The 13,809-nt window shown below is 37.1% G+C and overlaps 1 protein-coding gene across 1 annotated transcript; it reads left to right on the top strand.

Annotated features, from left to right (window-relative positions):
- Positions 1-6,459: 6,459 nt before the first annotated feature.
- LOC113073326 (histone-lysine N-methyltransferase, H3 lysine-36 specific-like) lies at positions 6,460-12,919 on the top strand. Its single transcript, XM_026246238.1, has 12 exons — positions 6,460-6,609; positions 7,140-7,269; positions 7,529-7,691; positions 7,911-8,103; positions 9,458-9,532; positions 9,646-9,720; positions 11,461-11,529; positions 11,619-11,672; positions 11,768-11,839; positions 12,295-12,400; positions 12,675-12,745; positions 12,830-12,919. Exons 2-12 carry the CDS (start codon positions 7,152-7,154, stop codon positions 12,917-12,919), a joined length of 1,086 nt encoding a protein of 361 aa, XP_026102023.1. The 5' UTR covers positions 6,460-6,609; positions 7,140-7,151.
- The last annotated feature ends 890 nt before the right edge of the window (positions 12,920-13,809 follow it).

Genomic DNA, 13,809 nt, shown 5'->3' with positions numbered 1-13,809 from the left:
GGGCTCCAAATGTCACTATGTGTGTGTGTGCATGTGTGTATATATATATATATATATATATATATATGAATGAATGAATGAATGAATGAATGAATGGAATAAAAATCTTAATTATAACCCATTAAACAGCCTATTTTAAATAGGAGAAACAAGGTAACCAATTTTTATATATATATTCTACAAAATGTATAAAATATTTATAGGTTGGAATGTTGAAATAATACATTTAAACTAGAGTGTATTTATTTATTTATTTATATTTTTCAGAATAAAATTTGATTGGTGCCACAAAGCTAGAGTAGGGTGTTCTGGGTAGTTGCCAGGTGTTTGTTTACTGGAAAAAAAGGTAACTCCTAAATATTATAAATATATATAAATATCCCTATAATATTCTGGCTTTTTTTCAGATTTTAAGATGCGATAATTCGGTTCTAAGGGATTTTTATTTATTTATTAATTATAATTTTTTTAGTTAAATTCAATCGCTTGGAAAATGTATAGCACACCTCATATCTATAGCACAAATGGTGCAGGATGAGTTACACACCAAGGCGTGATACTTAGGATTAGGGGTTTGTTCAAATTACTAACCCTGGGAAGTATACGGTTAAAAAAAAAAACATGATTAAAAAGCAAAAAGCAAAAAAAAAAAGATATATATATATATTCCTACTTAGATGCTTTCGCATGTATTATGCATGAAGCACCACAGCGGTCTGCCTCAGGTAAACACATTTTATTTTTTTTATGTTTATTGATGCGTACACACACACATACACACATGCACATCAACAGGCTTTCTCTAGCTGTATGTCTGTATATTTCCCTCTATCATCCAGTGCTGGTCAGCAACAGTCAGCGCTGTCAAAACTGCAGAGATAAAGATTGAGACTCTGACTCTCTCTTTACAACAAGTCCAGTATCTGAGTGACAGCTGTCCTGTCCCATGGGGTTTTAAATAACACTTTTATAAAGTTCTGCACTCCAGAGAGATAAGCCTCTGCAGTACCATTGCTATTTTTAAAGGAGAGAGGTTTTTTTTTTTTTTTTTTGCATAAACAGGAAAATATAAACTATACATTTTCCATTTTCTCCAACAAAGTGAAATCAGCAGCGTAAAATAGGAGTGAGTTCAGGAAGAAAACTGTTTCCGACTTAAATGATTTGGGGGGGGGGGGTCACTTTACAATGTTGCAGTGTTATTATAAAACTTATTCACTATCTAATGCTCTTTTCATACCTTATATCCTGCTGAATAAATAGTTGAACTGGTGAATATGAGTGAGTTTATGATCATATTTTTGGAATGTTTCACTGTCCTTCTCATTCTTTGTATTGTGCAAAGCCAGCAAAGACACAAAACTCAGCACAACAAAGAGAAAAAGACACTAGAGAGAAAAATCATGTCAAACTATTTAAAGCTGAAATGACTCAACCTTCACAATGATCGAGTAGAATGAATCTTCATTCTTCTGTTGTCCTCTTCACTTGTCACTTTCCTAGATGTTTGAGAGAACGGAACAAAGACCAACTTCGTGAAACAATCCCACTCAAGCCCACAATCTGTCCATCTATGCCTCCTCTCACTCCCCTCGCCTGCCAATCAAAAGTGCTGATCGTTATCTCCATGGAGACAGAAGGCTTGGCGACGTCATCAAACAAGCTTTCAGAAGAGCAGAAAGTGAAAGTGGCGGAAAGAGTTCACTTTATGTTAACTTAGCAAGCTACAGAGTCAAGGTCAAGGGACGGTCTGGTTTTAAAATGGTATGATTCTTTCTCCTTATTAGTTTATCTGGTTCTCCCTCAGACAGAGCAAATCTTTCCAATTAGTGGAGCCAGTGGTCTGGAACGAATAGAAGCACAAAATGTCCGGAAAAAAAGCACGGAATGGTACACATCAGTGATATATTATATTATATTATATTATATTATATTATATTATATTATATTATATTATATTATATTATATTATATTATATGTACTGCTGATCTACTCTTAAAATCCAAATCATGAAAAATCAGCACCCAATTTGCATATGACATACTATCTTACCGTGAAAAGACTTTATAATGCTCTCTCAAAGCCATCAAGCAGGATAACAGAGCCTAAAAAGGAAGGAGTATTGAGTGAAAGCATTTATGGTCTTGATCAGTCTGAACTGGTATTGTTTTCATCTGTGGGACTGGGCAACCTCAACCACAGACATATGAACTGCCAAAGTCCTCACTCTGTGCCTTGCTCTCTCTCCCTCTTATTCCTTCTATCTGCCACTTGATGTCATCTGCTACCATGACCTCTGCTGTTTCCATGGAGATGAGAGAGTGGTGCCATACTTGCTCTTTTAATAATTAACATGTCTGGAGAACGGAGCTGTTCCAGAGGAGCTGTTCAGGTATATTGCTGTGTCTCAAACATACCGCAGGTCCTCCACATTGAAGTCTGCCTGCTCATTACTCACATTAACACCCACCATCTGGCCGAAAGAGACCTCGACAAAGTTTCAGTGGTTCTTATAAAGTAATGTGGCGGTATGGCACGGTGATTATATCAGATGGAAGTGTGTGTGTCTATCACAACTGTGTACAATTCAGACTGCCACTTAGTGTGTAGCTGTCAAAGTGGTAAATATGTATATTGTGAAAAAAAGTGAAGAGTTGGGCACTCACAGACAAGACTGAAATCAATTTTTATTTAGGAGTGTAGACACACACACTCACACACACACACACACACACACACACGCACGCACATACGCACACACACTCGCACGTCCTTGAGATAAGATGAAAGAGTGCTGCTGAGTGAAAGAATGCTCTCTCACTATAAATAAGCAAACTCATTTTTGTGTGTGCGTAATGTGTTGAGTACTGTATAGAGTTATTTATCACACAAAGCACATTTCTGTTCTTCTGAATATCACCTGGCTGCAGGCCAAGTGTCTGAATGAATTTTTAAACCAACAGGGGGACTCCACATGTGATATTGCTTTTATAAAACAGCTAAATAAACAAGTTAATATTTGGATTACAGATATCGCTGGATAGATCGTCTGTTTTTGCTCCGACAACAGAAAGTTCCAAATAAAGTCAATGCAGAATTCATAGTTGTATCTCTGAGCAACACAAAGGGGGCTGTGTCCAAAATCACATACTTCAATAAGTACTTATTAGCAGCCATTAAAACGGTAGCAATTTATTTAACAGTCCCGTTTCACGTGTATCTACTATATGCATATTACTTATCACAATAACTTGTCACGTGGGGGGTTGGGGATGAACTCAAATGCAGACAGGATGCACAAAATACAGGATTTATTATCAACAAAAAGGGGAAAACAAAACCCACGAGGGGGAAAACAACGACTAGGGCAAGGACAGATAATCTAACAACACTAGGTAGACACGATAAACAAAAGACTCTTAACACAGGAACTCTAACTACAAGTAAACAATCACAAGACGTATCTTCAAAGTGTCATAATAAGTAGCAAAGTGTAACAATAAAAATATATCACAATGAACCGAACAGGACAGTGAACACAAGGGGATATAAGTAGGGAGACTAATCATAACACAACAGGTGACACAGGTAAAGCAATAATGAACAAACTAGGATAACAAGGGGGCGGGGCAATGATCCTGCCTCAAGACTAGAGGAAAATCAGGACATGAAGGCAGAATCATGACATAACTGAGTAACTAGGTAATGATCATTTCCCTACCCCTGAACTTAACTTAACCCATCTAGTTACTTTATATTACCAAGTACTTTCTTAAGTAAACTGTAAGTACATGAAAGTGTGTCATACTTAAGTTTAAAATAAAGTTCATAATAACAAGAAAAACATTCCTGTTGGTGCAGCAGTGTAAGCAGAGCTCAGCGGGCCTTTCTAATTTCCTTATTTATGGGAGCTAGACTGAGGTCTTGCACATCGGACAGGGAGTTTCACTGACTTTATTAATGGAATCAACTTGCTGTATATACAGACTAACCCCTCAAATGGCTAAAAGGAGACAGCCAGAAACATTGTCTCAGTGTCTACAATGACTACGAGGAAATAAAATGTCCTGGCTGAGTGTGACGGGAATGTTTGAGGTCCATAGCATGCCGAGAAGGAGAGCTGATAAGGAAAACATGCTGACAGAAGGGTAAATAAACACAAGTAATAATGGACAGGATGACAGGTAAATAAGCAGGACAGCAGGCATTCAGAGAAAGAGACAGATGGCAAATCAGAGGGACAGGTGGCCAGAATAAACAATGACACATACTACAGCACATGCCTCCTATGGATTGACGGTAATATCACAATCACTCAATCCTACCATAAAGGACCTAGACCTGACTAGGTCCGCTAACGGAAACAGATAGTGAACAATTCGCAAAACACTCATCGTCATGAATTTATTTGGTGTACCAAATTATAGATTGTGAAAATAAACATTGTGAGACTAAACAAATTAGGCTATAATTACCCAAAACTCTGAATCTTAGGAACTCGCCTCTGATAAAGAAAGAAACCAACAACGAGCAGATTTAAAGAGTCAATGCCACATTGTGACAAAAGGTATGTTTTCCATGTTAATCCATGTTTATTTTTGTTATAACCTGTCATGATGGCAATAAATATTTTACCTCAGATCTTAAAAATCTTGAAAAAGGAAACAAGAACATTCAAAGTGTGCTTCATAACAAAGATTGGTAACACTTTAAATTAGGGAACACTATTCACCAATGCTAACTATTGCTTGTTAGCATGCATAGTACTAGCATGTTGGCTGTTTATTAATGTTATAAAGCACATATTAATGCCTTATTCTGCATGACCATATTCTAGATCCTTTAACCTTACCCAAAACTTAAACATAACTACAACAACTACTCCAACAACTACTCCAATAAGTAGCATGTTATGAATTTATTGAGGGAAAACTCTTATTAAAAAGTAAATGTGTTCCCTAATCTAAAGTGTTATCCAAAATATTTATTAGCCACTGAGTGTTTTAAATAATGCTAAAATTTGTTTCATTTTTATAAGTGGTCTTTATGATGGTTTCTAGATATGATTTGGATTTACCCTACAAAGATAGATACAAAGGTGCTATGTAAACTTAAATGAAAGGAATTCAGGGAACTTTAAATGACATCACATTAAATGTCTCACAGTGTTCCTCTAATGGAAAATGATGCTACATGCATTACATCATCTCTTTGTTGATCAGTTATGTATATAAAAATGTGTTTTAAAGTAACTGAAATAACTCATGAACAGGCAGGCAGACAAGAATAAAAATAAAAAAGTGACTAAACCTAATCATCAGTTTAGGTGCAAGATATAGATTACAGATTATTATGTCACACATCATGAAACATATGACAATACTGCTTTACATCATGGTTAGAAAAAGAGCAAGACTATGTGTGTGTGTGTGTGTGTGTGTTGGTGGGGGTAGATGGATGGCTCTCATAGCAAACCTTCTGGCCTGGATGGATAAAGCCATAGAAAGTTTAACACCCCTGCATGTGGTGTGTGCTCTGTGTGTGCATGTGTGTGCAGAGATGATAAAGGGTTCACTCGGAGGCTGCCATGGATACAGAAATCTCTGGCTGGCCGTATCCCCAGGATGAATAAATACATGCACCAAAGTAGCCTACAAATCACACTCTGGTCTGCTTTTCATTCTTTAGTACGTGTGTGTGAGTTTTTACAGACCGTATATGCTAATACACACACACACACAAACACACACATATATATATATATATATATATATATATATATATATATATATATATATATGTGTGTGTGTGTGTGTGTGTGTGTGTGTGTGTTGGTTTTTGTGGTTTACAAGGACTTTTGACCTGAATACGCACCAGCATTACAGGGACATTTGGGTTTATGAGGACAGGGCCCATGTCCTTATAATTCCGACAGTGTAGATGCCTTTCTCTATGTCCCAGAAGCTCCCTCTCAAAGTTTCGCGCCATGTCCTAATATACCACAAAAATCTGAAATTTTACTATACACTGTGTATCCTCTGAGCTCGGGAGTGCGCCCCTGCAGCCCGGACCCGGTACTGCATCCGCGTCATCGAAAATTTGCATATTTTACACTTGTGTAAGTTTGGAGGCCGCTGATTGGCTAGATCGGCATCGGAAGGCGGGAAAACAAAATGGCGGCGGTGGGCGGGGCTACATTCTGCCGCTAATAGCGCCGTACAAGTAAGTTAATGCAGTTTGGTAATTATTTAAACATTTTTTGTAATAATTTATCGATTGTATTTAATTATATAAATGCATACTGATCGTGCAATTAAACATGTTCCTTAAATATCATCATATAAAGTATGAATGTGACATCAAAGCTGTAATTACTCGGTTTAATATCTGTAAATTAATGTAACGCTATTAATGTAACGTTTCATAGATGGTTATTTAAATATATAATAATTATTATTATTATAATTATAAATCCCGTGTACACGTGCTTTAATCAGCGAGGCAAGTGTGACTGTTTGTAACTTCCTGTTTGGACCGGACACAATCTGTGCACCTGAAGCGAAGACATCTGTGGTGTGAAGCTGTTGGAAACAACTATTATATGAAAGGTTAGTAATACTGCTGTTAAACCGTTTCTCTGAGAGCTTGTGGCTCAGTTTGGCTTGTTCGTGAGTGTCTTCAGTGCTCTTTAGAAAGCAGCTAGCGCGTGATGCTAATGGCGCTAGCGTGATTACTGTAAGTCTCGTCTATAAAGAGTAACATCAGACGAGACTCAGCAGTGCTTGTCAGTTTACATTCTTTTCGTTCACAGTATAACTGTAAAAGTAATAGAACAGTCTAGCCATCATAATAATCTGTTGTCATGGTTACAGTCTGAAGGGGAGGGGCAGTTCTGTTTACTATTATTACTGTTCAGCTTGTTTTAATTAATAAACTCAGAGATGTGCTCTTTTCACTTCCCAATATGTACTGTATATAATAGTTAAAGTCACCTTTATTTGTAGTGTGCTTTGTAGAATGCATATTGTGTCAAAGCACTTTTACAAAGATAACCAGTCAAAATAGTATATTCAGCATATGCTCAGAATACATCATATTCAACATATATTCTGTCCAACAGTTCTTATTGTTATTAAAGCAGACACAGAGGATGGCTGAAGGTGTGAGGCGAAGGAGAAAGCTGAAGCCCGTGGAGGAGGCCATACAGTTTTCACTTGAACAGAAAGACAAGAATGGACTCGAGGGCAGGTTCATCAGTCATCTTAAAGGTGAGGTAAATTAATTGATTGAAGTTAAAGGTATAGTTCACCCAAAAGTGAAGATTTTGTCATCATATAGTCACCATTAGGTTGTCTCAGTCCTGTATATCTTTTGTTGGGCAAAATAAGACATTACTAACCATTTGATGGTTTGTAAATGATGACAGAATTTTCTTTCTATGCATTTAAAGTGACTCGTGTACTAAATCTGTCTCCGGTTGATGACGTGTGGTTCTCGTGATGGTTTCACCTCTCTGTTGTTGTTTAGGGAGGGGTGTGTTCAGCTGTACTGACTTTGAGAAAGGAGATTTCCTGCTGGAATACAGAGGAGACCTCATCAGCAAAGAAGAATGTGAGCGGAGGCAAAGAATATATCACGATGCACTTAAAGTTTTCATGTTTGAGTTTCGCTACAATGGAAAACTCCTCTGGTATGTACACGTGTTTGATCTACATGTTAACTGGTAATTAATTTACATGATTCAAAATGTGTCAGTGGAAATGTCAATGATTAGAGGTCATATTTTGCTATAATTATCAGTCATGTGTTTTCAAAGCTTGGTGATGAGTGTTAAATGATTGGTGATCACAGAATATGACATCTGCTGGTCCTAAGGTTTCAGTGCTGATATTGTCTGTCTCTTGTTTAGTGTCGATGCAGCCCGAGATGACGGTTCTCTTGGGCGGCTTGTAAACGATGACCATATTAACCCAAACAGCAGGATGAAGACGATTCGTGTGGATGGAAAACCTCACTTATGTTTATTTGCCACAAGGAGCATCTGTCCTGGTGAAGAGATCACATATGATTATGGTGATTCTGAGTGGCCATGGAGATGCACGGTACTGACACCTCTATACTGTCCATTCTGACTTATTGGATTATAGTAAAGTAAAGGTATTAAACATCAGTTGTTACCTAAGTTAATGTTAGTAACTTTTTATTTTTTACATTACATGCATGTACATTCCAGTATGTCAGGATGTGTGTATGTTTACACCTGTTTCATGAGGACCATCATAAGAACATAGTCTTAACATGGTCTTGATGTCACATTGTGTGTGTTTACACCTGTGTTACGAGGACCCTGTTTTATGAGGACCATCATAAGAATATAGTCTTAACATGGTCTTGATGTCACATTGTGTGTGTGTGTTTACACCTGTGTTACGAGGACCCTGTTTTATGAGGACCATCATAAGAACATAGTCTTGTGGTTGTGTGTGTGTGTTTACACCTGTGTTACGAAGACCCTGTTTTATGAGGACCATCATAAGAACATAGTCTTAACATGGTCTTGATGTCACATTGTGTGTGTGTGTTTACACCTGTGTTACGAGGACCCTGTTTTATGAGGACCATCATAAGAACTTGGTCTTGACTTTACTGAAGAGTCCCAGTCAAGTCAAGACTTTTTTTCTAAGAGAGAATGTAATCTGTTCCATTCTTTTAAGGACAAACACAATTATTTCAAGAACTTCTTGGATACCTTTATAGCTGCTGTGCCTTGTTCAGAGTTCTTTAGGTTCTTTAGACACTGATTCTACTCAGTTATCATTTCAAAATATGTGGTGATTAAATAAAACTGACTTTTTACCAACTCCTATTTCAAGATACTTAATCTAAATATAACAATTAGACATTTTCAATATCATATGGCCACAATGGGATGTGAATGATCCATATTTAGCCTAATATTTCACATCCACGCAGCCCAATGTCATGGTGATAACTAGGGTCTTCAAATACCAGGCTTTTGTCAAACAAACGACTCACTGAGATTCTTCGGTCAAACATCAAGACCATGTTCTTATGATGGTCCTCATAAAACGGGGTCCTCATAACACGGGTCTAAACACACACACAATGTGACATCAAGACTATGTCAAGACTATGTTCTTATGACGGTCCTCATAAAACAGGGTCCTTGTAACACAGGTGTAAACACACACACACACCACCTGAAATACTGGAATATATATATATATATATATATATGCATGTAAGGTAATGCATACAAAATCATGAACATTAACTTGGGTAACACTTGAAAATTGAAATATTGATCTGAAATATTGTAATCTTACTTTTAAATCACATTGATAAAATATAAGCAAGATTATAAAATTTGTTTTATATCAGTATTTTATGTGCTCATTTATTGTCACAGATGACTAATTTGATGTTCTTTTCTAGACTCTTAGTGTGGTTGAACCGTCCACTCTTGAAGTCAACACTCTGTCCCAGTCAGAAGACACAGACGTAGAGAAGGTACTTTTTTTAAAATCATTTTTAGTTTTATATCTGTTTTAAATTAGAATTTCATCCACACATTTATTGTTTCAATCAATGTCACAGATGACTAATTTGATGTTCTTTTCTAGACTCTTAGTGTGGTTGAACCGTCCACTCTTGAAGTCAACACACTGTCCGAGTCAGAAGACACAGACGTAGAGAAGGTACTGCAATTGATTGAGTGATTTTATTTTATTGTTATTTTATCGTTTTAATTTATTATTTTATTATATTTTTTGTGGCATCATACCTGATTTATTTACAGTTGTGTTCAAAATTATTCAACCCCCTTGACTTGCAAGACAATTTGCTGTGGAGGATAACATTTTATGAAATCAGTTTAACGAAGGCATCAGTAAAGTATTAGAGAAAGTTTGTTAATACACTTTTGAGTGATTCTGAGAATGGAAAATTGATGAATCATGATAAAATTCGAATTGGCTCTAAACATTCATGTTCAAAATTATTCAACCCCCTTTGTGCAGAATCTTTTATTCTTTAAAATCACCAATAAACGCTGTCTGTAAGTGTTTAGAAGCTTCTGTCACCTCTCTACTACAGTTTGGCCCATTCCACACCTGAAAAAGCTTTCAGATCACTGATAATCTTTGGTTTTCACATTGCCACTGCTTTCTTCAAATTCAACCAGATATTCACAATGAGAATTAAGCCTGGAGACTGAACAGGTCACTCAAGAACACTCTGTGACTGATCCCTGAACCAAGCAGTAGTAGATTTGGATGTGTACTCTGGGATGACTGTCCTGCAGGGAAGTCCATTGATCATCAGCTTCAGTCTTTCAGGCATCACAATTCTTGTCAAAATGGCCTGACACTTTAAAGAATCCATGATGTCCTTCATACAGTCATGATTTCCACTTCCTTCTGCAGTAAAGAAACCCCATAACAGGACTGATCCACCTCCAAGTTTGAGGATGGAGATAGTGTTCTTCTGCTTATGAGCTTTGCCTGTTTTGCAGCAGACATCGCTGATCCATGGGTCCAAAAAGTTCCAGTTTGTTCACATCACTCCATATAACAATTCCTCCAGAGCTCCACAAGTCTACACAAATGAACTTTAGTTAGTTCAAGTCTGCCTTTTGTTCTTCTTGATCAAGAGTGATATTCATCAAGATGTCTCAACATGAAGGCCGTACTTGTCTAGTGTTCTTCTACACACTGCTTTGAAATGGTTTTCCTCCTTTCATCGGGTCATCTTGCAAGTCTTTGGCTGTACATTGCAGATTTTTCTCAGTTGCTCTGATTAAACATTTTATGATATTGTGCTTTTTCTTCCACAACCTCAAAGGTTTTCTGGTAAAACACACTTTAAGCTAAGAAATAAGGCTGAGAGCTGTGTCTCTAGGAACTTTCAATGTCTTGGAAATCTTCATATAGCCTTAGCCTTTCTAAAGTAATACAATATTTCTTCTCTTTTGCTTGTGTGAGATCTCTTTTGATATTTTAGCTACTTAACTTCAACACATGCATGGGCTAACTGTACGTGTAACGGCTCAAGCTAATTCTGTTTTTAATAGAGTTTCTAAAAGCTTAATTGTGTTTTGAGACTGTTACATTCCCCACCATGCAAATAAGTGATTTAAAAACAGCAATGTTGAATAGGGGTTGAATAACTATGACATAGCAGTATTATTAAAAAATCTTATAACTCAAATATATTACATTATATATTGACAATATCACTTTTAATATTCCAGTGAACTGTTATAGATGCAAGTTTTATTATATCCTGGATCTTCAGAAAAGCTTGTATTTGTAAAGTACTGCAGTCTCTAGGTGGTTGAATAATTTTGAACACAACTGTATTTATTTATTTTGCTTTGGTAACTCATTTATAACATAATTATTTTATTTTAATTAAATTTTTTGATTTCATGTTTTCAGCTGAAAGTTGTCAGTGATCAGTCAGTGTTGGACTCCAGTATCTGTGCAGCCTCTGAAGGACTGGAAAAGGTAATTCATTATCAATTTGTACAGTCCCTGAATCCTTTGTCTGCAGTAGAATGTTTATTTATTTTTTATTTCTGTTTCCTTAATTTCAGGTGACTCTGAATAAGGACCAGTTACTATTGGATGATCAGGACTGTGTTGAGAAGGTAATTAAACGTGCATTGCATATTTTATGAAATGTTAGATTGATGTTGCAAGAAATCATCTCTACATAAGTCTTGCTTTTTTTCATTGTTTTCAGATGTCACCTGTCAAAGAGCATGTGTTGAATGAGGAGCAGAGCTTTTGTGCCCCAGTTGAAGGAGTTAAGGAGGTATTCACATGTTTCGGATGAACTGTTATTTCAGTGCAACAGTGATTGCTCTGAAGTCCATTTCTGCATGAACTGTACACTTTGCTGTTACTAAATGCATGTATTTAGTGACCTGTTTTCACTTTCAGTAATATTAGTCGATGTCTGAATCAGGGGTGTCCAGACTCGGTCCTGGAGGGCCAGTGTCCTGCAGAGTTTACACCGGCCCTCCAGGACCGCTCTAAATGTAGATTTGTAGTAATATATTGACCAGTACCTTTTAAGGTCTGTAACGTAAATGTTTTTAATGATTGTAAGTGATCTTATTAACTAAATGACCACAACTTCCCTGTCATTAAAAATACATTAAATTATTATTGAAAGACAATGCAGCTCGTAATGTAGTATCACATGTATGTTTAGAATCTTTCTTTGTTGCTTTAATTTAACACTCACTGATGTTTTTTTCTTCACAGGTCTGCAGACATGTTGTGGTCACTTCAGCAATATCAAGCATGGATAAATGTGCTGAATGTGTGGGACCTGTTGCAGCTCTCAAGTGGATTGGCCTGAGATGTAAATGTTAGTATGGTCATTTGTACTCTATACATCATGACATTTCTATTTTTATCATTTTAGTATCACTACTCAACGTTATGAAGTCAGTTCAAAATGGTATAACTGTTGAGTTTGGCAGTAGGAGAGAAGGAGATTTCAGACCATTGCTAATGCACAGATATGTAATACCATTAATAATAATAGGAGTTTTATATTGTTTTCACCTTACTCTACGTTTAGGCATAGAATCTCGTGTTAGCGGTTGAACGTGTCCTGACATGTGACATTTCTTTTATAGTGTGCTCCAGTTTTTGGCATAAGTCCTGCTATCTGAAGCGTCATGAATGGGATGGAAGACGGTCATCGTGTGTAAGAAAATATTTGATTTGATACATTTGTTCCATATTTTTGAGTTATCGGTGCTGTAAATTAATCATAAATATTTGACAATAGGAAGTAAGTTCAGAGGAAGATGAGCTGTCAGATGAGGATTACATACCTCAGTCAGAGTCAGACCATCAGTCAGACAGTTCAGATGGTTGACAACAAGACCAGCACGTTACGACCAAGCTAAACTCTTAGATATACAGGAAGCTGCGTCATCTAAGTTTAGTGAACATCTGAGATCAGATGTAACTACCCTGAATGTGTCTAAGGGCAAAGGGAAAAGGAGTCCTGAGGTCATGGAAGCAGCAAGTGTGTATGATGAGTCTGATTTAATGTGTCATGAGGAGCAGTTTACTGATTTTGAGACAGACAGTGAATCAGACTTTCCCAGAAAGCAAGACTCAGTGGTATGCAGGTCAACAGATGTGCTTATGTCATCACCTCAATCACACAATAGTAAGCTTTGAATTCAAAAAGCACAGTAACATTGAGAGAAGAGAGGGAACGCAGCATGGCTGGAGGTGATCATTGTGTGCAGTCACCAAAAATCTCCTGTTCAGCAAATAGGAAGAATTATTGTTACATCTGTGGCAAACCTCAGTCCAAGTTAGCGCGCCATTTGAAAACTCATATGGCTGAAGTTGAAGTTGTTCAGGCTTTGTCACTCCCAGTTCACTCAAAAGAACGTAAAGCAATGCTGCAAAAGCTCAGGAACAAGGGCAACTTTCAGCATAACACTGACGTTTTACAGTCTGGAGAGGGGGCTCTTAAAATAAAACGAGCACCAAAAAGAAAGTGTGATTCAAAGCAGTTTTTGCATTGCATGTACTGCAAAGGGTTGTTTGTACGGAGAGATCTGTGGCGTCATTTAAAAAGATGTCCCTCAAAACCAGCAGCTGACAGTGAAGAGCAAGGGAGGAGGAGAGTCTTGGGCCTGGCATCTATGGCAGAGTCTTCATTCAGTCAGCACATATCACAAGGAGTTTGGAAACTCTTAGGTGTGATGAAGCAGGATGACATTTCCGCTGTGGTCAAAAATGACCTGA

The sequence above is a fragment of the Carassius auratus genome, unplaced genomic scaffold, assembly GCF_003368295.1.
Source record: "Carassius auratus strain Wakin unplaced genomic scaffold, ASM336829v1 scaf_tig00011994, whole genome shotgun sequence".
Taxonomy (NCBI): Eukaryota; Metazoa; Chordata; class Actinopteri; order Cypriniformes; family Cyprinidae; genus Carassius; species Carassius auratus.
The sequence above is the reverse complement of the archived record's forward strand: the minus strand, read 5'-3'. Positions and strand labels throughout refer to the sequence as shown.